General features: G+C 39.4%; 1 protein-coding gene and 1 long non-coding RNA gene across 2 annotated transcripts in view; one reads left to right on the top strand and one right to left on the bottom strand.

Moving 5' to 3' along the window:
• LOC100028289 (guanylate cyclase soluble subunit beta-2-like) overlaps positions 1 to 23,906 on the bottom strand; it is a 75,148-nt gene that overhangs the window by 3,848 nt on the left and 47,394 nt on the right. Inside the window, exons 9-13 of the mRNA XM_007495402.2 lie at positions 21,056 to 21,204; positions 19,982 to 20,128; positions 17,259 to 17,413; positions 16,210 to 16,358; positions 13,276 to 13,371 (exon numbers count right to left, since the gene is read on the bottom strand). Of these exons, the coding sequence (XP_007495464.2) occupies positions 13,276 to 13,371; positions 16,210 to 16,358; positions 17,259 to 17,413; positions 19,982 to 20,128; positions 21,056 to 21,204 (696 nt within the window). The remainder of the gene's footprint in view (positions 1 to 13,275; positions 13,372 to 16,209; positions 16,359 to 17,258; positions 17,414 to 19,981; positions 20,129 to 21,055; positions 21,205 to 23,906) is intronic.
• Positions 9,109 to 16,357, top strand: LOC130453825 (uncharacterized). The gene is made up of 3 exons (XR_008911411.1): positions 9,109 to 9,543; positions 13,333 to 14,097; positions 16,223 to 16,357. It is a non-coding gene; the product is annotated as an uncharacterized LOC130453825 (long non-coding RNA).

Below are 23,906 nucleotides of genomic sequence, written 5' to 3'. Positions count from 1 at the left end.
AAAGCAAAAACTGGATTGAGACTGGAGCTGGGGCTGAGACCCTGAACAGAGAAGTAGGGAGTCAGACTGAAGGAAAGGACCAAGCAAGTCAAGGAGAAGTTCTTAATCTGGAGTCTTTGAACTTGTATTTTTGTTTTGTTTACTATTTTACTTGTTTTAATTTTTTACTATTTTACTAATTTACTTGTTTTAATTGTTTGCTATTTTAATAACCATATTTCCACTTAGCTGGGAAGCTAAGTGGGACAGTATATAGAGCATTGGGTCTCAAGTCAGGAAGATCTGAATTCAAATCTGACCTTGGACACTTACTAGCTGTGTCACGTGAGCAAGTCACTTAACCCTGTTTATCCCAATTTCCTTAAGAGTTAGAGAAGGAAATGGCAAACTACTCTATTATCTTTGCCAAGAAAAACGGGGTCATGAGGAATCTGAAACAATTGAACAACAAACATATCTATATAAATGGGTACCTTTCTAATTCCTATGCATTTTATTTTGTATATTTAAAAACAATATTTTCAGTAGGGGTCCATAGGTTTTACTGGACTACCTAAAGGGAGTATTCCCCTCAATAGATCAACTTTGATCTATTCTGATGTTACTGAGTTTTTCTTTACATTTTCCATTGGAAAGGCTAATTTTTGGAATTTGGAATTGATATGACATTTCTATTTATTGCTATACACTTGACACTGGGAACTGAGAGGCCATATTGTTTCAGAAGCTTAGGAGAAAGTTTATAACTTAAAAAAATTATATATCCCCAATAAATAAGATACACATAAAATATATTACTGCAAAGAAGAGCTATAAACATGATGCTTTGAGAAATTTGAGGAAAGAGGGATCATTTTTAGCCGGGAGTGGTATGTGTCAGGAAAGAGGTAGTACCTGAGCTCAGAAGTGGGGAGAAATTCCAACAGATGAAAATGCTGCTTCCCCTCACCCAAATTCCATTTACTGGGCATAGTCTGACCAAAGGCCCAGGAAGGAAAGAAGGCAGACTAACAGCAGGACGGAAGATAGTACTATCTGGTTGCAAGTGAAGTGGTGAGATTTGAGAAAAACTAGAGCCAGATAGGAATAGGGACTTCAATGCAAGGACTGAGAGTTTATTCTTTATTTGGAATGGAAAGGGTAGCTGTTGAAAGCTTGTGAGTAGAACAGTGACTTGATTAGAAGAGAATTAGGAAGAAAGGTTTGGAGGAATAGAACAGAAGACAGGAGATCAGTTAGAAATTTAGAGACAGCTAAGAAGTATAGTTTCTAGAGAATAAAATAAGAACTTCCTTACTTAAGAGTAAGGAAGATCTGAGTTCTGATTCTACTTCAGACACTAGCTATATGACTCTGGGCATGTCACTTATCTTCTCCAAGCCTCAGCTTCTTCATTTGTAAAATGGGGGTGATAAAGAACCTACCCCCTAAAGTTATTGTGAGGATTGAATAAGTTAACAGTTGGGAAGCCCTTTGTAAACCTTAGAGCATGAATGAAAAGTCTTGATGGCCCCAGATGAGAAAATTATAATGATATAAGAAAGGATACTATTTCCAGAGATATTTTGAAGATGGAAACAACAGAACTTGTCAAATTAAAGTACAATTATATATGGTAAGCCAGAGGAGGGTCAAAGAGAATGCCTATGTCCTGAGTCTTCTTGGAGGAATGGCAACATCATTTATGGAAATAAAGAAGTTAGAAGGGTAGACAATGAGTGTAGCTTATGAAGGTGCAGAGCTAAGGAGAGCCAGACAACCTTGAGCCTACACTCAGAGTGACACCCCCCCCCCAGTTGGAGCTATAGCCAATATGCTGGCAGAATTATCACCATCATTTTATTATTAAGCAGTCTTATGTCATTTAAAAGACATAGGAAGGATTGTACGGTTTGATTGGTTTTTGTTTTTTTTTTTAAATCACAACAAATGAACCACTGTAAAATACGCCAAGAGGCAGTTTTTCCTATTCTTTAACAAAGTGATCTAACTTTCCTCATTTAACTTAACATCTGTCTGTGCTTCGGCTTTTTCTTTTAATTTTGTAGATATAAAACTGAAATAATGAATGCTTGCTCTATGTTCTTCCTACCTCACAGGAATCTTGAAGGAATAAATGAGAGAATACTTAAGATAATTGTACCACAAAATCTCCAGGAGGACAAGGAAACTTAGCTGCCTTTTCCCACCTCTCCAATTTCCTCCCAAAGCACAGGGAGGTGCTAAAACAAATAAACAAACAAACCAATCCATCATTCCATAAGAGCCTTGAATGTTGAATTCTAGCTAAGGAAAAAAAAAAGAAAAGAAACAATTTCCTTTGCAGGCCAAGAGATTTACTCCTTTATTCATAAGTCTTGCTCCCAAAAAGCAATGATTCCTTCAAAGCCAAAAGTGATAATCACTGCATCTGATGATGACATGGGCACTGTACCCCAGAAACCCAGGCCAACTATTATCAATGACCCCACCTAGGATCCTGAGATGACTATCTTCCTTTGATCGTCCTCTAGATGGACAGAAAGATGCACCTTCAGGCCACACCTTGATCATATCGGACATCTGTTTGTCCCCTAAAACTAAGGAATCTTTATGTCCCCAGGCAGACCCCAGTATGATCACCCCATCTCATGCCTGAGTGACTCTCTTGTAAAAAAATGTATAAAATCCCCAGAACTGATGTTGTCTGGGGGACAGCATCTCCATCCACGCTGTCCCCATGGGGGAACAGCCTTTCCTTCATGCTGTCCTTTCAGGGAACTGCTCCCCATCTTGCTGTTCTACCTTGCTATCCTCCTGACCACTCTCAACATTACTTTCTAAATTAATAAATCTCTTTTTGTTTTTAAGCTAAGTTTTGGAGTCATTGCATGCTTGCAAAAGGCATCCTTCCCGAACCCCAAGGTTATCCTTCCTGCCCATAACAATGAAATGTGTTCAAAAAGTCTTCTGTCAGTCAAGTTAATAAGCACTTAAAATTCAACATCATTAAACAGTTTCACAGATCTTTTAAAATATCTATTCATTTATTTTTCCATTTTAATTTTAATTTTTACTTAATTAATTTATTTAGAATATTTTCCCATAGTTACATGATTTATGTTCTTTCCCTCCCCTATTCCCTCTTGGAGACTACAAGCAATTCCAATGGATTTTTCATGTATTATTGTTCAAAACCTATTTCCCTCTTATTAATATTTGCAATAGTGACCATTTAAAGTTATCATCCCCGATCATATCCCCATTGAACCATGTGATCAATCATATGTTTTTCTTCTGCATTTCTGCTGCCACAGTTCTTTCTCTGAATGTTCACAGATCTTTTGGTCTCCCTTTAACGCAAAGCTTTTCTTTCATCTTTATTTTTTTACTTCATCTGACTTCTCATGTTCTCAAACTTTGTTTTTAATCACTGATCCATGCCTTTACTATCTATAATGTATTCTCTGCTAACTGGGACACTTTTCAAATATTCATTGGATCTTTAATATCTTTTTTCATTCTTGTCTATTTTTTCTGCATTCTTTAAGTTTCTACTAAAATTATTTTCCTCCTTTCTCAGAAAACCAACTTATTAGAAGAAAGAAAAACTGAGCCTTACCTGGAGTTTGAGGTTGTAGGTGGGGGGACAAGAAAGAACCCTGATAACAGGATGGAAAGTTAAGCTGACCAGAAAAATTCAACCAAAATAATAAGAAACTTAAGCTTTAAAAGATGAAGTGACATGTCCAAAGCCACATGAGTAAATGGGTGTAAGAGCTCTCTGGGTTTCAGATGTAGCATTCTTTCCATTATACCTCAATGCTTCTCTATTCCATCTGTTATGAATAAAAATTAATCTTGGGGGCTTTATACTAAATTTATAATATTTATTAGTAAATAGAAAATGTGAAATAAGGTTTACAGCCTTTCAAACAAAGTAGAATCTGGTCCTGGATTCTAGCCTGCTTTGTGCCAGATATCTCAAGCAAGATAAGAGACTTTGGGAGAGAGAGTGACCAGGGATAGAAGTCAAGAACCCAATGCCCAAACCCCACCCCACCCCACCCCATCCTGCCCACCTGCTTCCCACCCTGGCTTTTCAAAATTTATCTAAGCTCTTCCCCTGGACCCTTCAATCGGCCAACATCCTTCATAGTCATATTTCAACATCCACAATCTCTGGGACTTTTCTGGTCAGAAATCTGACCTGCCCTGCTGGCAGCCCAGACATGTGACTGCAGGAGACTCCCATGGTAAGTAATTCTAGGATTGAACTGAGTTGGAGGTCCCCTAGATATTTAATTCACAAACATCCACAACAATTTGTTGTTGTTCAGTTGTGTCTGATGCTTTGTGAACCCATTTGGGGTTTTCTTGGCAGAGATACTGGAGTGGTTTGCCATTTCCTTCTCCAGCTCATTTTATAATGAACTGAAGCAAACAGGTTTAAGTGACTTGCCCAGGGTCACACAGCTAGTATGTGTCGGAGGCCAGATTTGAACTCATGAAGATGAATGAGTCTTACTAATTTCAAGCCCAGTGAACCACCTAGTTGCCCATCTATGCCAAAGACAAGACAACTATCTTAGTTATGATAGTGATAAAAAATAAGACCCTCTTCAGACTTCCAGACTTAGGGATCATCAGGGTTCTCAATTTCTGCTTTCCAAAATGGCAGGAGAGTATTTTTATTTAGTTGGGAGTTATTCTCATTCATCTTGCTTAGCTTCCATAAACTCATTGTTCATATCCTAAAGCACTAACAATGAATTTAAAGGGCTTTTGTGCTTATTGTATTCAAGGTACTATGTCAATGATGAGGATGCAAAGGTAAAAGGGAGATCACCTCTGCTTTCAAGGAGTTTTGAGAAGATACAACATATTCCTTGAGAAATAAAAACCTTGAGTAAGTTACTTGGCCTTGGAGCCCAAATTCTTCAAGTGTAAAATGAGGGGGGTGGATTAAATTAACTCCAATCTTCCTTCTAGGTCTAAATCTATGATTGAATGAATCAGGGATGGTAATTGAACTCAAATCTTGTCATTACTCTTGGTTCCTATCCTCTGGCCAGGCTGTGTCTTCCTCTCTTCCCCCCTTCAGTCTCCCTACTTCTTTTTCCTTCCCCTTTCCCTTTGATTTTCTACTAGTCTCTTAAATTAACTCAGGGTGAGTTTTGTGATGTCTCAAATGAAATACTCTTTCTCTTCACTACCTTAAGTAAGGGGTTTATTGAGGAAGACAGGAAAGGATAAGGAAATGGAAGGAAAGAGGATTTGGGGGTTTCCCTATCACTAGGATGAGTCTTAGATTGAAGGATGGTGGAATATAGTTCAATTGGGAGAAATGGCTGATAGGTCTGTAAGTTCAGTCACTATCACAACAGAGCAAATCAGAGAGAGAGCTGGACTTTGTCCTTTCTTCTGTCTTTCAAAGACAAAGACTTCTTCAGGCTTCAGTCTCCAAAGCCAAGAGAACAACCTTCTTCCTTCTTTCAAGCCAAAAGTTCCAGACATCAGTTGGTGTGCTCCTCCAACTTCCAACTGCTCTTTCCTGGTCACATTCCAAATAGAATACTCTCGTTTGAATGATAGATAGGTCATCAGTCCCAGCTATTCCTGACTTTTTGCAGGCTTTCCCAATTTTTCTTTTCCACAGTCCCATTTTAAAATAATTCAAGAGGGGCATGTAGGTAGCACAGTGGATAGAGCTCCAGGTCTGGAGTCAGGAGCACCTAAGTTCAAATACGGCCTCAGATACTTATCAGTTGTATGATCCTGGGCAAGTCACTTAACCTCTTTTGCCTAGCCCTTGCTGTCTGTCTTAAAGTTGTTACTAAGACAGAAGGTTAAGAATTAATAAAAATAAAGTAATTCAAGAGGGCAAAGAGAGATTATAACTCAGGAATTAAGAATAAATTTTCTGACCAGGACAGGAAGTAAGATGATAGAATTTAATAAAGTTTGAAATGGAAATTGGGTGATTAAGAAGGATGGATTTATTTCCTCTGAATGGGAACAATTATGTTTTTATATAGACTGCAGTGAATTTCTTAGAACCATAGTTCTATAGCTAAAAGGGTACCACTTAGTCCAATGCTCACATTTTGCAACTAAGGAAACTGAGGCCCAGGGATGTTCAGTAATGTATCCAAGGCCAAATAGGTATGGCCAGATTGGAGATTTGAACCCAGGTCAATTGAATCTGGAGCTAGTGATCTCTTGTTTGTTTCTTCCCTTCTCTTTTCTGTTTCTAATCTTGAAGAACTAAGATGTAACTTCAAACCTCAGAACTGGTGACCTAAGTCACATCTATATTTCAATTGCAATGATCAGTATTATTAACTACAAATGAAGAGGATCGTGTTACCCAGGTAGTGACAGTGACATCTGGTTTCAAGAAATCTTGTCACTTTAACACATATAACATATAATGACATGGAACTATTGGAAGCAATACTTTATAAACTATTGCCTGGGTGGAAAGAGTAGTTATTGAATGAATTGTGATAGTATTACTTCAAGTCATAATCTAAAGACTTGCCATAGAATCAGAGACTCACAAACTGAGTAGGAAGGGATTTTAAAGGTCTTGAAATACAGTCCCATCCCTGCTACAATATATCTGATAAACAGTTATCCATCCTTGGCTTGAAAACCTCTACTAGGGCAAATTTGCTTCTTTCCAAAAGGAGTTCCAAAACCTCTAGACACCAGATCTTAAACTCTAATGTTATCTAATATCTAAATATCTAAAATAATTTAATAATAATAAATCTAATAAAAATTAAAACTCTAAATCTTAATATCTAAAATAATCTAATAATGAGATTTTTTATGAATCCTGTCATAAAATCATCGAATTATAGATATAGATTTGGACAAGACTTTCTGGTGTCCTTCTGTTTTTTCTGGTGATTGTTCCAGGATTTTTCTTCTATCCAAGTGAATAATTCTACTTCAAGAAAACCAGGAGTTAAGCCTGGCACTATTCATGGAAACCGTAGGATTTTTCAGCTAGGGTGTCAAGGTTAGAAAACTTGATGGGAACCCTTATAGAGGCACCAAGAAGACTGATGAGAGGCCTTTGAACTGAGACCAATGCCCCAGAATTCCTCTAGTAATCTGGCTCCAAAGCCATTCAACCCTGGCTAATTGGAAAAGTCGGGGAAGGGGCCACTCTTATCAGGCAACTCAATAAGCAAGTATCAGGAACCTTAGCTAGCAAGTGACCATCAAACCCAATGAGGACTCAGACTTGTGTCAGGGGAAAGGGGGTATGCATATTGTGGGAAAAGATTATTGCAGGGGATGCTTCAGAAGGAGGGAGGATGTGAAGAGAACAGTTCAGGAAAACATTTAACAGCCAAGAAACCCCAAACTGACAGACAGGAAAACAGAATGAGACAGCCAGATATACCCCCGAATGTGGGCATCAAGTAAAAGAAAGATTGCAATTCGAAAATTGCCATAAGAATAATTAGGACTCAGTTTAAGAAGTTTCCCAGGCAAAGTTAACCCACCATGAACTCAGATAAGGGACAGAGATGCCTGTGACTTCTAATGAGCTAGTCTTCCCCAGAAGGGGATCCATGGAGGCCTCCTTACCGCTCTCCCCCCAAGTCATACTGGAACCCATTATTATCCTAACTCTGAGAATAAGTTAAGTAGACAAGTTGAAGTTTTTAAAAATACATTAACATGGGGCTTGATGATCTGCCAAAAGAGCCTGCCAGGACAGACAGCTGCAGGGCTGATTTTTCAGTCAATACTGAAAGATGGTGGCTTGAATCTCTGAGTCAGCATGCTGATTTATCTACAAGCCAATACTTCTGTTTAATTTCACAGAGTAACCCCAGGCACGGACACGTCCAAAGATCAGATTCTTAATCCACTGAACAAAAGGGCATGCGTTTGAAGGACACATCGGGCATCGATTGCTTGGTACATGCATGTTCGGAGAGTTTTTTTTTTTTCCCATAGGGTTAAATGAGATTTAAGATGATATTTTTGTTTCTATTGTGAATGAATAAGGGACGAGGGGTGGCAACCTACCCTCAGCTGGCATAGAAAGGGGCAACCAATACCCCTCTGTATCAGTTAGAGCTTTGGGTGCTGCCAAAGTATAAAGACATTGCTTAGGAATGATAATAATTAGAATGCTAGAAAGGGGAAAACTCCATCTTGACTCTGTTGAAGAGCTACAGACAGAGAAAAGGAACCAAGTATTGTCATAATCTTGGCTTCTAAGTAACAACTGGCTTAGCAAAGATGTAACTAAGAAAATGTGAACAGGGTTTTGCCCCTGGGTGCAAGTTGAGTGAGAGCCAAAAGTACTTGCAGTCTTTAGCCGTGAAGAATTAAGATTTCAGTAACTAACTAATAAGATCAATTAATAAAACCAGATGGCCTGTAGCTTTCATCTGGCATTGTACCTTGAGGGACCTGCTCCCTGGACTTGGAAAGTTGATTTGAGGGCATGTGATTCATCTGTTTTCTTGAGAAACTTTTGCTACCCACGGAGCAAAAATTGTTAGTTCCATCTCTGGTGCTAAGGTTGCTGGCAGGTTGGATTAATGAGGTGAGGCTTAACTCTCCCCCAAAGTCCTTGAGATAGGGCTGGAGGCAGATCTATGATGGTAGCAAGAAGCACAGCCTAACCTTAGTAGTCCTTGTCAGCTTCAGCTCATATCCTCAGTATATTGAACTTCTTGCCAAGAATGATACCCTCTGCAGCGGTGTCCAAGGTGGGAAGACTACAAATGAGTCCCTACCTCCAATGAGAGGGTATCATTCTTGCTCTAAACTAGCAACCTTTACACAGTCTGTGCTGAGCAATATCCACTAACACTGGTAGGGAGTGAAAAGTTCCTAGTGGACAAATGGTTAAGATCCACTGGACCTTTGAGAAGAGGGCAGAAAACATGAACCGATGAAACACTCAGAACTAAGGGCAGGGCTAGAGTTGTCCCCTGCAGACTGAGCTTAATGGAAATGCCAGAATATTAGCATCTCTGATTCAGATAGTCTCAGTATGGTCAAGAATTATTTCCAATTCTTTTTTTTTTTGTATCCTGGAAATCTAGAACAATGTCTGGTACATAATGAATGCTTGTTGAATTGAATTCAGTTTCTGGGAGAAAGGGGGAGGCATAATTTGTGAAAAGCTGTGATTAGGGAGGAAGGGAGAAAGAAGCAAAGATTTATTAAGCTCCTACTATGTACTAAGCACTGAGCTAACTGCTTTTCACAAATACGATCTCATTTGATTCTCACAACAGCTCTAGGAGGTAGATACCATTATTAGCCTCATTTTATGATTGAGGAAACTGAGGTAGACAAGTAACTTACCTAGAGTCCCACAGCTAGTGTCTGTAACTGAAATCAGATTTCCTGACTCCAAAGAAAGGAAAACGAATATCTCCAAGACAAAAAGGCACTCAGGAGATGGAAAATAACCCTGACAGAGTTTTATAAATGTTTTTCAGGTCTTATAGAATAGGAGGACTGAGAGTACGGATTCAAAAAAACTGACTAAGCCAGGAAAACACGAGACTTTTAAAGGTAAATTTCTCCTTTTTCTCTAATTGATTCTCTATCATTCTCCTGCCAGGAGCTTTTGTTCTAAATCTCCTCTCTCTTTTTATTTTTAACCCCTTACCTGTATTGGTTCCAAGGCAGAAGAGTGGTAAGGGCTAGGCAATGGGAGTTAAGTGACTTACCCAGGGTCACATAGCTAGGAAGTGTCTGAGGCCAGATTTGAACCTAGGCCTGGCTCTCAATCCACTGTGCTACCCAGCTGCCCCCTGACCTTGTATATTTTGATGAAAACCATTTCAACACCTATGTCTACAAGGGAGAATGGACAGAGCACCAGGCCTGAAGTCAGGAAGAGACATCTTCATGAGTTCAAACCTGGCCTTAGACACTTACTAGCTGTATAACTTGGGCCAAGTCACTTTACCTCGTGTGCCTCCATTTCATCATCTATAAAATGAGTTGGAGAAGGAAATAGTGAATGATTTTTATCATTTTTGTTAAGAAGACCCCAAATGGGGTCAAGAAGTATTAGATACAACTAAACAATAACAAATGTCTTTTTTTTTTTACTTCAGTCATTTGTTTTATATGATTTGCCATTGAGTTCATGAGATTTTGACACATGCTTTAATTTTTCATCATGAAGCTACTCTTTAATCACACTGGATATTAAGTACAACTTTGACAAACAATTCAATAATGGGTCAGAAAACATGGAGAGGATATTTATTAAATGTGTGTGGAGATCTGGTCTTCAAGTCCCTTCCCCAGCTCTCCATCTATGATTGTGGGGAGACATCTAAACTCTAGATAAGACATGGTTAGCTCGCATGGAGTTTAGGGGCTAGAAATAAACATACAGAGCTATGATGCACATGCTAAGAAAATAAAAGGCTGTGTGAAGTGGAGGTGAGGAGGATGCGGGTATATAAGTGTAGGAGCGATGACTAGAGAGTAGATGCTGTGGAGTGAAGCATGGCTGGGGCAGCTGGCCTGATCCAGGCCACACTCACCAGTCAGGACCTCGGGGTGCCAGAATGGGCCTCTGAAACTGAAGGAATACAATCTTCTCTGGGCCCAGAAGCCAGGTAGTCAATGAGAAGATGGTGAGGAGCTCTAATGGGGTGAGATCTCCCCCCAAGCCCCCAGTATAATAGAAGCACTCATACATACTCAAGCAATTTATCATTAAAATTCAAAACTGCTTTGGGGGTAATTTGTCCTATGGCAGGTCAACTGCCAGAGAGAGGGAATAAACATTTATTAAGATCCAATTGTGTGTGCAAGGGGCAGTTAGGTGGTACAGTGAATAGAGTGCCTGTCTTGGAATCAGGAAGACTCATCCTTATAAGTGCAAATCTGATCTCAGACACTGACTAGTTCTGTGACTCTGGACAAGTCACTTAACCCTGTTCGACGCTGTTTCCTCATCTGTAAAGTGAGCTAGAGAAGGAAATGGCAAACTACCCCAGTGATTTTGCCAAGAAAACTCCAAGTGGGGTCACAAAAAGTTGGACACAATTAAAAAATGACCAAAAAAACAAAGTATGTGCCAATCACTTTGCTAACTGATTTTTACAAATATGAGCTCGTTTGATCCTCATGACAAGTTTGGGAGGTAGAAGCTTTTATTATCTCTATTTTACAGTGGAAGAGATTGAGGGAGGGGGAGGTTAAATGATTTGCCCAGGGTCACTCTGATAATAAGTGTTTGAGACTGGACTTGAACTCAGATCTTCCTGACTCCAGGCCCAGTGTTCCCAAGCATACCACTTGGCTACCCTGCTACTCCAGAAAGATGAAGGAAAAGGGATAGAACAAATTTTTATTTATTCTACTCCTGTAGATGAGAAAGAACCTGAGGTTTGTAGGGTGTGAAAATTTCACCCTACTATCTCCCTCTTGCTACTCCAAGGTTTGACCCCTGCCATCAAAAGTATAGATACATGAGGGTATGCCAAAGCATCTAGTGATTTTCCAATACAATTGCAAAATGAAACTTTGCTCTGTCTTAAATTCTTGGAGTTAGAATCACTTTTATTTAATGTGTAAAATGGATCAAGAAAACCATTGAGAGGAGCTATTCCTGCTGTTCCTGTTTAGCAACAGAAAGGATTTTGTTATTGGTATTACCAAAGAAGATGGTGCCAACCTCTACAAATGTTTATAAACACACACTGCTCACAAGAGAAGCTCCAAATCACCTAAGGCATTAGCAGAAAGCACAAATGTAATCTCAACTTCTGCTCTTACAGAATTATAGAATCTCAGAAAGGGGCATGAGAAGTTGTCTAGTACATGAAAAAGGATGTCTTCTATAGCATCCCCAATGAATGGCCATCCATTTTTCCTTGGAAAATTCCAACTGGGAGTCGAGGGAACCCAACGAAGCAGTTCATCTCACTCTTGGATTCTCTCATGGTTAGGAAGCCTTTCTCTGTATCAAATCTAAATCTGCGACTCTACCAAGACCACTTATTGCTCCTGTTCTCCCCTCTGGGACCAATCATAACAGTTACAAAATAGCTAACATTTATGTGGTGCTTTAAGGTTTGCAAAGGGCTTACATATTTCTCTCTTTCTATTTCTTAGTTGCTCGGGTACTCTTTCTAACTCTCTCCATCTCTGTCTCTTTCTCTGTGTGTCTGTCTTTCTCTTCTTATTAAATCCCACAACAACCCTGCATCACCAGCTTCTACTCTCCTTCATTCTCTGCCATCATCCTTAGGGACTTCAGAATTCATGATGACTGAAAATATGACCACTCAGTCCCTCAGCCTCTTTGAACAACCCAGGCTTTCTTGTTTATCTCATTTCATCCCTATACTGTACATGGGTCAGTCATTCAATAGACCTCATCATCTCCTGGAATAAATTATACCCACTCCAGGAGATGCTCTGTAAAATCTCCTCTTCTCTACCCATTCCCCTTTCTTCCCCAGGCATAGACAATGATTAGAGAGATAGAGAATTCAAGAAAGAGGGGGGAATATTTACTCCTCCCCTGGGCAAAGGGGAGAATGTGGACCATCCAGCTCACTCTTTGAATAAGGGACATTATAACATGATTGTTAATTTCCATGAGGAAGTATAAGACCCAGATGGAAATAAAAGTGGTGTTTGTCAAGTAGAATCATGTAGATTCACTGAGTCAGGTGAATTTCATTCTGTGTGTAGGTAGTAAGAAGATGCAGTTTTATAAGGATGGCATTTGAAAGAGTCTTAAGGCAACCTGGTAGGCAACCTTTTAGAGACCAAGTGCTTAAATTGCACCCTCACACCACATGTGAGCCCCCCACTTACCCCAGACAGGGGAGGGAGGAAGCATTCCCATTGGGTTGCTGGACAGAGAGGTGAGTAATGGGAGGAATGTCCTCAGGTTCTGTGGAAAGGGGAAGGAAACAGCCTCCTCTGGCATGCGTGCCATAGGTTTGACAACATGGGTCTAAGGGGCCTTTCAGAATAAGAGTGACAGACCTCTTTTGGGCTTACATCTAGCACGGCATCCTCACCTATACTATCTAAAGAAAGGTAAAAGCTCCCACACCAGGAGAGACGAAAAGACAGTCATGAAAAGGAATGAATGAGCTCATAAGTAGCTCCAGCTCTTGCTCAGGACTGTCTGTCTCAGCCAATGACCATTCTCTCACTTCTCCCTCCCCCAGGATCTGTAAATCTGAATCTAAAGCTGGTTTTCCTTTCCTTTCTGAAATAAAGAATCAGGACTATTTTGAAAGAAATCCTTAGTGTACTCACTGTATTCTTCATCAGTATTGGGGAGCAGGTGCTCACTGTCTTCATCCCTCTCAACAGCAACAGTCTGGCTGTCTTGGATTCCCAGAGCATTGACTTCTGCAGAAAAGAAAATGGGGGGACGGAACAAGTGATGACGTATACAACCCTTCATGTCCATAGCAAAGGATTCTGAACTACATGCCTGGGAGGTTGAGGGAAAAGGCTTTTCATTGACTTTCTGCAAACATAAGTATCCTTCCCCTTCAGTGTCTTCCTTCAGTTCAATTTTATTTAATTAATTAGTTAATTTATTTTACAATGAGCAGAAGTTTTCATTCAAATTTTAAAAAGATCTTTTATCAAAGTCAACTTTGAACTAACAAAAAGTACACATATGAAAAGAGGTGAAATTTGTTTTTTGGTTTGGGGGTTTGTTTGTTTTTTAATCTGTATTCAGGTTTTATTGACTGTGAGTCCCCTGTTCTATCTACTATGCCAAAGTATTCTCTATTTATTTTTCATTTTAATAACAAATTTCAGTTCAATTTTATTAAGCTTTTTCTGTGTAACATTTGTTATTTGGGGGCCTGAATAAAGATATTTAATTTAAAAAATTTAGAATTCCAAGATGAGAGATGTTTAAATGTGCCTACTTAGGAGAATGAAGAGAAGAATATTGTGGGGAAATAAAGCTTGAGGCCTATTCTTTGCCTTGACTATTTCTCCTTTCCCTCCATCTGTCTTTTAGGTACACTCCTCTGATCATTCCCATGAGATAGAAGCAAGGGAGAGAGAATGTTGTAATTTCCTTTTCTTCTCAGCTTGACAGCAGCCTAAGAAAAGGTGAGACTACTAAGGACATGGGTCATAGCTACTGCTTAAGCAATTGCTCCTAACCTTGGGGATCCAAAGCTGTAGGAGCCCCACAAGATCAGTCCTCAAATCATAGTAATAACAATACTCATCTTTCTGTGAGTTCTTCAAAGACTATGAGACACTTTACATGCATCATTTTATGTGAGTTCCACAATTCTCTAAACTAGATGTTATCACTCCTGTTTTACAAATGTGGAAACTGAGGTTCAGAAAGAGTGACTTGCTCAGGGTCTCATAGCTACTAAATAATTGAAGCTACTTTTACCCCAGTCCAAGGAAAAATTAATGCAAAGAACCAGGAAGAACTTGATGACTACAGATGAAAAGTCCATGTCCTGAAGGAGAAAATTTAAGCAAAAGGAATTCATTGGAAAGGTCATTATTCTATGGTTTATAATACCATTATGATTCCCTCCTCCCTGGTTTAAAGAGATATTGCCCTGCCAAGTTGAAGGCAGGGAGGACATTACCTAGTATCTGTTTCTGGTGTTCCCCTCCCTATCCCAGCCTTTGGGTAATGTGGGTTGTGGAATAGTCCCTCACCCTCTCCCATATTTGTAGCTCACATCTACTAGCTAGCTGCTTCTGAAGCTGTTTTCATGGGTTCCACAGCTGCCTGGAGAGCTCATTACCAGCCTCATTCCCTTTTCTCTTCTTAATAGAGGTCTCAATTCTTCTTCCCACAAGGAAGAAGTGTCAATAAGGTGCAGACAGACCTATGGAGAACAGACACTCTTTTTGGTGAGGGCTCAGCTCTTAGACGTAGGCTATGAACTAGGGTCCACCATTACAGTTTTAGGGTTGAAAAATTGAGGAAAATCTGAAAGGAATCAATTCAGAGGGCAAGTCCCTGGCATCAGTAGGCACCAGCCCAAATGAATCCTAATCCAAGACCACTGTTTCTGCTACTGTTTCATTTCACAGATCTTACTCTGTTACCTGCCTTATCTAGCTAGCTTCCAGTGGAGGACTTTCAGGAAACACTCTAGCTTCCTATATATCCTGAGGTGTAGGGATTTGGGTGTTTCCAGCTCAAAACTAAAAACATGTTGAATGTTTCATGAGACAGCCATGGAATACAGTTCTGGACCTGGAATTAGGGAGACCTGTGTTCGAATCTGGATTCAGACAGTTATACTAGGCAAATACTGAATTTCTGTTGGCCTCAGTTTCTTCAACTGATAGCACCTACCTTGTTAGGTTGTTATAAAGATCAAATGAGATATTTATAAATTGCTTAACACAGGGCCTGGCCAATAGTAGATGCTAAATAAATGCTTACTCTCTTCTCTTCCCACCTTTTCTGGATTAAGCTACATTCTAGAGCGGTGGTTCTCAACCTCTCAATTTGTAGCAATAAGAATACATAATGCATATCAGGTATTTACATTCCGAATCATAACTGTAGCAAAATTACAGTTTTGAAGTAGCCACCAAAATAATTTTTTGGTTTGAGGTCATTGCAACATGAGGAACTGTATTGCAGGGTCACAGCATTAGAAAGATTGAGAACCACTGATCTAGAGTGTTTTTCAAACCGAGTGGCATTGAGAGCCTCCCAAGGCAGTTCGTGAAGCCTGATGAGGTGTCTGAGAAGACTGCAGAGCTTAGAATGTCCTTTTAGCACAAATGATGCCCTGTCACTGGACCAACATTATCAGCCACACCTTCATTTTTCAAGATTGCAAGCTGTGATGAAAAGAGCACCGGGTCCAGAAAACCTGGGTTCTAATCCTGTCTCAGATACTCATAGTTTGTGTGGTCTTGGGAAAGGTCCATCCTGGCATCTAGATGGTATAATACATAGAGAATTGGATCTGGAGACAGGAAGACCCGAGTCAAATTCAAACTAACTTCTGGTGCTTTGTACGCTTTGGTGCCATCTAGCTACCCTAGAATCAGTGCTCTTGGACTACCCAAGCCTGAATCAAAAAAAGCTGAAATAATGAATGATAGAATAATTCCATGCGTGGTCTATATTATATATAGAAACACAGAGAAAATTCCATTGGAACTGTTCATAGACAAAAGAGCAGCATCTGTGTGCTAATTGATAGTGCTATCTACATTTTTCCTTACTTTTGTTTTCAAGGTTTTCAGTTCTCCCCATGATCTCATCCTCCGTGACCTGCAAATTCTGAATCAGGAAATAGGTGGTCATCTTCCCTTTGCCTTTGACTTCAATTTCACCCCTCTCAATGATCTCAAACCCACGATTTTCCAGAGCACTACAAAGAGAAAGAAGATCCATTACATAGAATGACACAATCAAGAAGGATTGACAGATAGGAGATACCTTGGAATCCCTGGCATCTGCCAAATCACACATCCCTGCTACTAAAGGGCCAAAGGCATATGTGGAGAGAGGACAGGAACTGCCTCCCTGGGAAAGACCCTGGTCATAGCAGACAGGGATGGAGGAGGGTTATAATATGTCCATATTGGCTAACCTATGGCACACATGTCTGGAGTAAGGGGGCAGCTCACATGTGGCAGGAGGTTGCAGTTCGGGCACTTGGTCTCTAAAAGGTTTGCCATCACTGCTATAGGTGGTTTCTTGCTAATCTTTTCTTCTAGCTTGCCTTCTGCCACATTGGATCCTTCTTTTAAACAATTCCTTCTATAAAAACAAAAAACACTGATGCAATATGTGAGGGATGAAATCATATCTGATCAAAACATTGCTATATATGTTTACACTGATGTCACAACTTTCTTTGTATGCTCCATCTCTTTTCATTCTTTGTCTCTGCACTATCTGAGATTAAGGTAAAGAATGAAGCATTTGACACAAAATTGCTGGCACCAAGAAAGATATAGTTATGGGATAAGAAAAGAGTATGTTATCTTTTTTGTAATTGCATAACTCCTTGAGAGCAGGGACTGTGCTTTATCCAAGTTTATTAGAAGAGTGACTGTAGGGGCAGCAGGGTAGCTCAGTGGATTGAGAGTCAGACCTAGAGATGGGAGGTCCTAAGTTCAAATATGACCTCAGACACTTCCCAACTGTGTGACCCTGGGCAAGTCACTTAACCCCTATTGCCTAGTCCTTACCACTCTTCTGACTCCAAGAAGGAAGATAAGGGTTTAAAAAAAAAGAGTGAATGAAGGAATGGCTGGCTGGCTACCTGTATGCAGTGGGGCTGAGGTGCACTTTGTTGGGAAGCCCATGACTCTCCATCCTGGAAGCTGTGTTCACTGTGTCTCCAAACAAACAGTATCGGGGCATCTTGTCACCCACAACTCCAGCCAAAACTGGTCCTGTATGGATCCCTACCCTGATCTAGGAAGAGAAAAATCTACTTAAGCACATATTACATATTAATAGGCACTTAAATTCTGTGAATTGGTTTTTTTCTCCATCATGAGATTTTAAGCTTATCCAGGACAAATAATTTGTTTTATATATCTTTATAACTACCACAGCACTTAGAACAGTGATTATTACCACATGAAAGGCATTCAATAAAGGCAGATAATAGTTACTTAAAACAGGTTTATTTACTGATCAAATAACCATTGAAAATTTAGGAATCTTTTAGAGCAGAGAACTTAACAGGGTTTCTATCTCTTCTTCCACAACAGGACCTGACTTCTACAGGTAGGATATAAGCTTTTGAGGGGCAAGGACTGTTTTTATTTTGTATTGTATCTTCAGCACCTCATATAATGCGTGGCACATAGTTGATGCTTAATAAATACTTGATGTATTAAATTGAGACTCTGAAATTTCTTTCCTCCTTTGATTCTTTCTTCCCTTTTTTCCTTCCTTTCTTTGATACTGCTACTTAAAGACAAAAGCTTTAAAGAGAATAGTGGGTTTAGGAAGCTAGTACCTAGAAATAGAATTTAGACATTTTGTTCATAGATTAAAATACAGGAATGACAGACTCTTGACCAGAAATGTCTGGTAAGTAGTGGTAAAAATGTCTTTGTGTGGAGGCTTACAAATCAAATAAGAAATACTTTAAACTGAGAAGGAAGATGAAGGGTAAAAAAACTACTTCTCTGCCCATGAATCTAAGTGTCATAGAAGGCAGCTACAGTGGTAGAAGAATACCAATATATTTGATGCTTAAATATTCACTAGAGTTTAAACAAAGAGTTATCAATAAAAGCAATGGCTCAGATATTTGTACACAAAGTATGAGTAACAAGAAAAATGAACGAAAGAGCCTAATTCAAGGAAACAAACACAACCTCACCAAAATCACTGAGACTTGTTTGGATAAAGCCTGTGATTTGGCAATGACTCTAGATAGAAGCGCCTTATTGAAAATGAGTAAGACTTGTAAAAGACTGAATGGGCAGAATACTATTCCCAAGTAAGAAAATAAACTAATATGAGGAAATCTAGGAACGAAAGTGGAGAAACAAAATGGAAGGCATCTGGATGAAGGTCAGCAGGGGCAGAAATGAAAGCATTACAGGAGTATAACAAATATTTCTCTTTTAGAAAGTAGAAATTCATGAGAAATTTAGGAAATAGTTTTCCAATCCAACCTTTACAGTTACTAATATATTCTTGGGCCCACTAGATGGTGCAGTAGAGAGTGCTGAGCCTGTAGTTAGGAAGAGTCATCTTGAGTTCAAATCTGACCTCAGATACTTGCTATGTGACCCTGGGCAAGTCACTTAACCCTGTATGCTTCAGTTTCCTCATCTATAAAATGAGCTGGAGATGGAAATAGCAAACTACTGAAAATCCCAAATGGTATCACAAAGAGTCTGACATGACTAAAACAACTGAAAAACAGCAGCATTACAGGTAGTAAGCCTATGAGTGAAATTTGAATACCCTTTCATTAAGGACAGAAAATATGTGATTTTCTTTTACCAATGCTCAGTCCTTAAAAACCTTCACAGTGATGTGTCTCGTTCTAGACTATATTGTGTTGTGTGTTGATATCATCATCGCTATAACCTCCTCATCTAGCACTATGAGGAAGCTATGCTGATGTTTCCATTAGTGGCCAAGTGGTAGTACCACTTTTCCTATTGCCTGACTCTGAATCCTTTGGCTGATCTCAGTTTCACATAACAGACCAGAACTTAAGATTATAGATTTTGATCTAGAAGGGACTTTGGAGATTAGTTAATCCAACTGTATCATTTTACACATGAGGAAACTGAGACCCAGATTGGTAAAGAAACTTGTTGAAGGCAACAAATGGGAAATGAACTCAAGTCCTGCAACTCCAAGTTCTGCTCTTTTTCCACTGGGCCACACTGCTCTCTAAGCAATTGCAATGCCATCAACCACAAGTAGAAAATATTGATTATTTTGTTTTTAGTATATTTTATATAGTATAAAATACATGGCATATATTTTATATAGTATTAATATATATTTTAGTAAACAGTCAAAAAAAAGCCGAATAAGTAGAAAGGACATGGTGCTATTGTGTGGAGAAGCAATTTTTCCCCCTCTAGGTGGTTTGCCTCAATTTCCTCATCTTTAAATGAGAGGATTGGACTGAATGACTCTTAAAATTCTTACTAGCATTATATTTGTGAGCCTATAAAAGATGAGTCCTGGATTTCTCCAGATAAGAAAAAAAAAAAGAGTTGGGCTATTCAGTTCTACCCTTGTTTACAGGAAATGAGATTCTCGCAGAGAAGTTCCACATAGATCCAAATATTCTCCAGGCACTTCCAAGAACCTAATTTAAGTTGTGGTGAATTTGGGCCAGCAGCCTGCTAATTTCTCAGTTACTTAGGAGTGTGCTCCAAAGAGAGGGATAGTCTGAACAAATCACACCATTTCAAGGCATGCCTGTGCACCAATGAAGAAAATGCAAGGATGCCATGGAATGCTTCCCATCATGCTGAGTGCTCATCTGCTTGGTACCTGAATGGGTTCTCCGGTGATGGGATTCATCACTTCTCTTGCAGAAATTCTCATCCCCAGGGCAAAATTAGCCACTCTCTGAGCATGGTTTTCCACAGGCACTGGCACCCCACCAACCACCATGTATGCATCACCTATTGTTTCCACCTGGGAGGGAAAAGAGAGCCTGGTCAGCTTCTGTTTTTCACTAAAGACATCTCACGTATTTTATCATTTTCTCTTGTATTGGCACCGAGGCCCAAGTTACCATTGTGACTCTTTGCCGGAGAAAGAAGAGGTATAAAGGATATGGAGAGCCAGCAAGGCCATCCTGCCTTTCAGTGGGAACAAATCTTGGAGAAAATGAATGTCCTGGTGTGGCCATATGGTACTCTACACTGAATAGCAAATTATTGGGAGTGGACCTTCTGCTACACTGGAGGAGTAAGAGAACCACTCTCTGAGAATAAAGTGCTATCTTGCAGGAAGGCAGCTTAACTCTTCCAAGGCACAAGAGTTCCAGTTGAGTCATGTACTTTTCCTAGGTCTCTAAAGAGATATCCTGACTGACAGTCACAACTGATCATTTCAGAACCCAATGCAAACAACAATAAATGGGCCTGCAAATCAATTTTGTAATCCATGAGAAAGAAACAACACATAAAACACTTAAGATCAATTCAATTGTTAAGAATGGGAAATTAGGTGCTACGGCGATTCATAAATGAGTATTACGAACAATGGTGGTGATTGTTCAGTTCCTTTTTTTTTAACAAATTTTTTAACAAATCATTTTTACTATGTGCTAATTTCTTAGCAACTGGATAATTCTAAAATATGTTACATTTTGGTGTCCTCATAATGCACTTCATTCCCCTGTTCTAGTTAGGGCTCTCTTATCAGAGTAAAATAATTTCATCCATTCATCTATTGGGAAAAAAATAAAGGAAAAAGGGAAAGGAAGGGGAAGGAGGGGAAAGTGAGGAATGAAAAAGACAGAATAAATGCTAGCTAAGGGAAACATAACAAACTATATACATTATACAACAAAAATGCAGTTTACTGAATTTTGAAATCTACTATTCAAACTCTTACTTTGTAGACATCATGGACACTGGTTAACCGATCAAATTTTGAGTACATTGAGTTCAACATGTTCACTATTTGGATGGGCTCACAGGCAGCACAGATGTTGGTAAATGTCACCACATCACTGAAAAGGATGGTGCAGGTCTTAAATTCTCCTGCAACAGAAGTTAGGTATTAGGTGCCAGTGTCTGAATAATAGTCCAAAGGGTTAAATATCCCAGTCATTTGCCATTAGTTAAATTCTCTGGGAAGACAACTTTTTTTTTTTAAATAAAGTCTACCTGAAAAGAGAATTGGTTGGGAGAATATGGTTTTCTTCAGTGCTTGGTCAAGCATTACTGGTTTCATGAAGATAGAAGAGAGTAGGAGGAGAATGAAGAAGAAGAAATTGATGAAGAAGAAACAAGCATTTAATAAATGCCTACTGTGTGCTAGGCACCATGCTAAGTAGTCTATAAATATTTCCTCATTTGTTGTTATTTTGCAGTCATTCCATTTGTATCCAACTCGTCAATGGCCTTATTTGGGGTTTTCTTGGCAAAGACACTGGAGTGGTTTGCCATTTCCTTTTCTAGCTCATTTTACAGATGAGGAAATAGAGGTAAACAGGTTAAGTGACTTGCCCAGGATCATACTGTCATTAAGTTTCTGAAGTTGGATTTGACACCATATTCTAACCACTGAACTACCTAGCTGCCCCCACTGAGCCCCAGAGCTGCCCAATCTCTCATTACCACAACCAAAAGAGATAGGTACTATTATTATTCCCATTTTACAGTTTAGGAAACTGAAACAGACAGAGGTTAAGTGATTTGTCCTGGGTCACATAGCTAATGTGACTAATAGCTAATTAGTGTCTAAAGTTAGTTTGGAACTCAGGTCTTCTTAATCCCTTATGGGGCAGCTAAGTGGTACAATGGATAGAGAACTGAGCTTAGAATCAGGAAGACTCATCTTTATGGTTTCAAATATGATCTCAGACACTTACTAGCTTTGTCACCCTAAGCAAATCACCTAACTCTATTTGTCTTAATTTCTCATCTATAAAATGAGCCGGAGAAGAAAATGGCAAACTACTCCTGTATCTTTACCAAGAAAACCCAAATGGGTTCACAGATAATCAGACACAACTGAAAACACCTGCACAAACTCCTTAATTTCAGATTCAGCACTCTATTCTCTTGTAAGATTTAAATTAATATCAATAACTCCAAGTATTATATTTTATAAGATTTATTCATAATCACTTGAAGTAGAAGAAATTTTTAAAAGAGAGAAATAGAAAACTAAAGTATGACCATGCGAGTAAACTTTCCTGCCAAGCTATCCCCACAGCCTCCACAGCTGCATTCTGGGAAGAAGAGCAAGGGTGTGGCGTTACATCAAAATATGTCCTCCCTACGTTAGTACACATAATGTGAGAAGGAAAATGGGAATCTGGGAAAGAGAGTTCTGGGGAGAAAATTCTAATTATACATTGTACTGCTAAGTTGCCTCAAAGCAAAAGGTGAGCTTGAAGCAGAAAAAAATGGGGAAAGGAAGGAGAAGGAAGTAAAGAAGTGGTAGGAGTGATGGCTTGGGAGTGTGGACCAGTGCTTAAGCTAGAGTGAATGGAGAGCTGATCTCACCAATCCTCTGGGAATAAGGGTAATACAATACAGGTCATATTTTTGGGCAGATAATAATACTTTAAAAGGCAGGGTGGATGACTCCCTTAACAAGTTGAGGTAACATGTAACCTCTGCTGTTTTGCCCAAAAGACAGGAGGAAGTAATTTCAAGAGCAGCAAGAAAAGAATTTTTAAGTATTCATAAATCTTTGCCCTCCTATTTCTATGTTGGAGAACCTATGGCATACTGCCAGAGGGGGCTGCTCCCTTCCCCCCCTCTCCATCCATGCCTGAGGATATTTCTCCCATCACCCGCCCCTCTGCCCAGCAGCCCAATGGGAGCACTTCCTCCCTCCCCTGTCTGTGGTAAGGGTGAGGCTCACATGCAGGGTGAGGGCTGCAGTTTGGGCACTCAGTCTCTAAAAGGTTCACCATCACTGCCCTATTTTATAAGGACTTTTAAAAATGAAGTATCTGCAGCTAGATATTTCATTGGAATATATCATCATCCACAGAAATAGTACTGTATGTTTTTGTTATCAATATCCCTGTTCCCCAAATTTTCCCCTTACTGAATATTCCCTTACTGAGGCACAGCTTGAGAGATTAACAAACTCTTACATTATATACATAACAGTCTTTTACCCTTTCAAGTCAGGGAGGGACCATTTAAAGTCTGAATCCATTTATTTTTATTGTTTAATCCCTCCCCTTCTGTCTTAGAATTGATACTACATACTGATTCTAAGGCAGAAGAGTGGTAAGGACTATTCAATTGGGAGTATATGACTTGCCCATGATCACACAGCTGTCTGAGGCCACATGTGAATCCAGGGGACTAAGTTAATGCTGTTTATGTGGCTTCTTGTCTCAAGGAGTGAAAGCCTAATATATGGGACCTCTGGGAAGGAAATAATAGGTAGGGAAATTCTAACTTCTAGTGTTTGTAAATGAGAGGATAGACTCCTTGAGGTTAGAGACCTGGTCCACATTATTTCCTGCAAGCAATTTAATTAATATGGAGTATTCACAGTATTTAGCAAAGTGCCTCTCGAATACACCATAAAGCTGGGAGGCAATTAAATTACATTACATTTGCATTTTAAAGAAGTATATAATTGAGCAATTAGGCAACATGGTGTATTGAGTGCCAGACCTGGAGTCAGGAAGGTTCAAGTTTCTGAGTTCAAATCCAACTTCAGATATTTGCTGTGTGAGCTTGGACAAGTCATTTAGTCCTGTTTGCCT

This window comes from Monodelphis domestica, chromosome 4 (assembly GCF_027887165.1).
Source record: "Monodelphis domestica isolate mMonDom1 chromosome 4, mMonDom1.pri, whole genome shotgun sequence".
Classification (NCBI taxonomy): Eukaryota; Metazoa; Chordata; class Mammalia; order Didelphimorphia; family Didelphidae; genus Monodelphis; species Monodelphis domestica.
The sequence above is the reverse complement of the archived record's forward strand: the minus strand, read 5'-3'. Positions and strand labels throughout refer to the sequence as shown.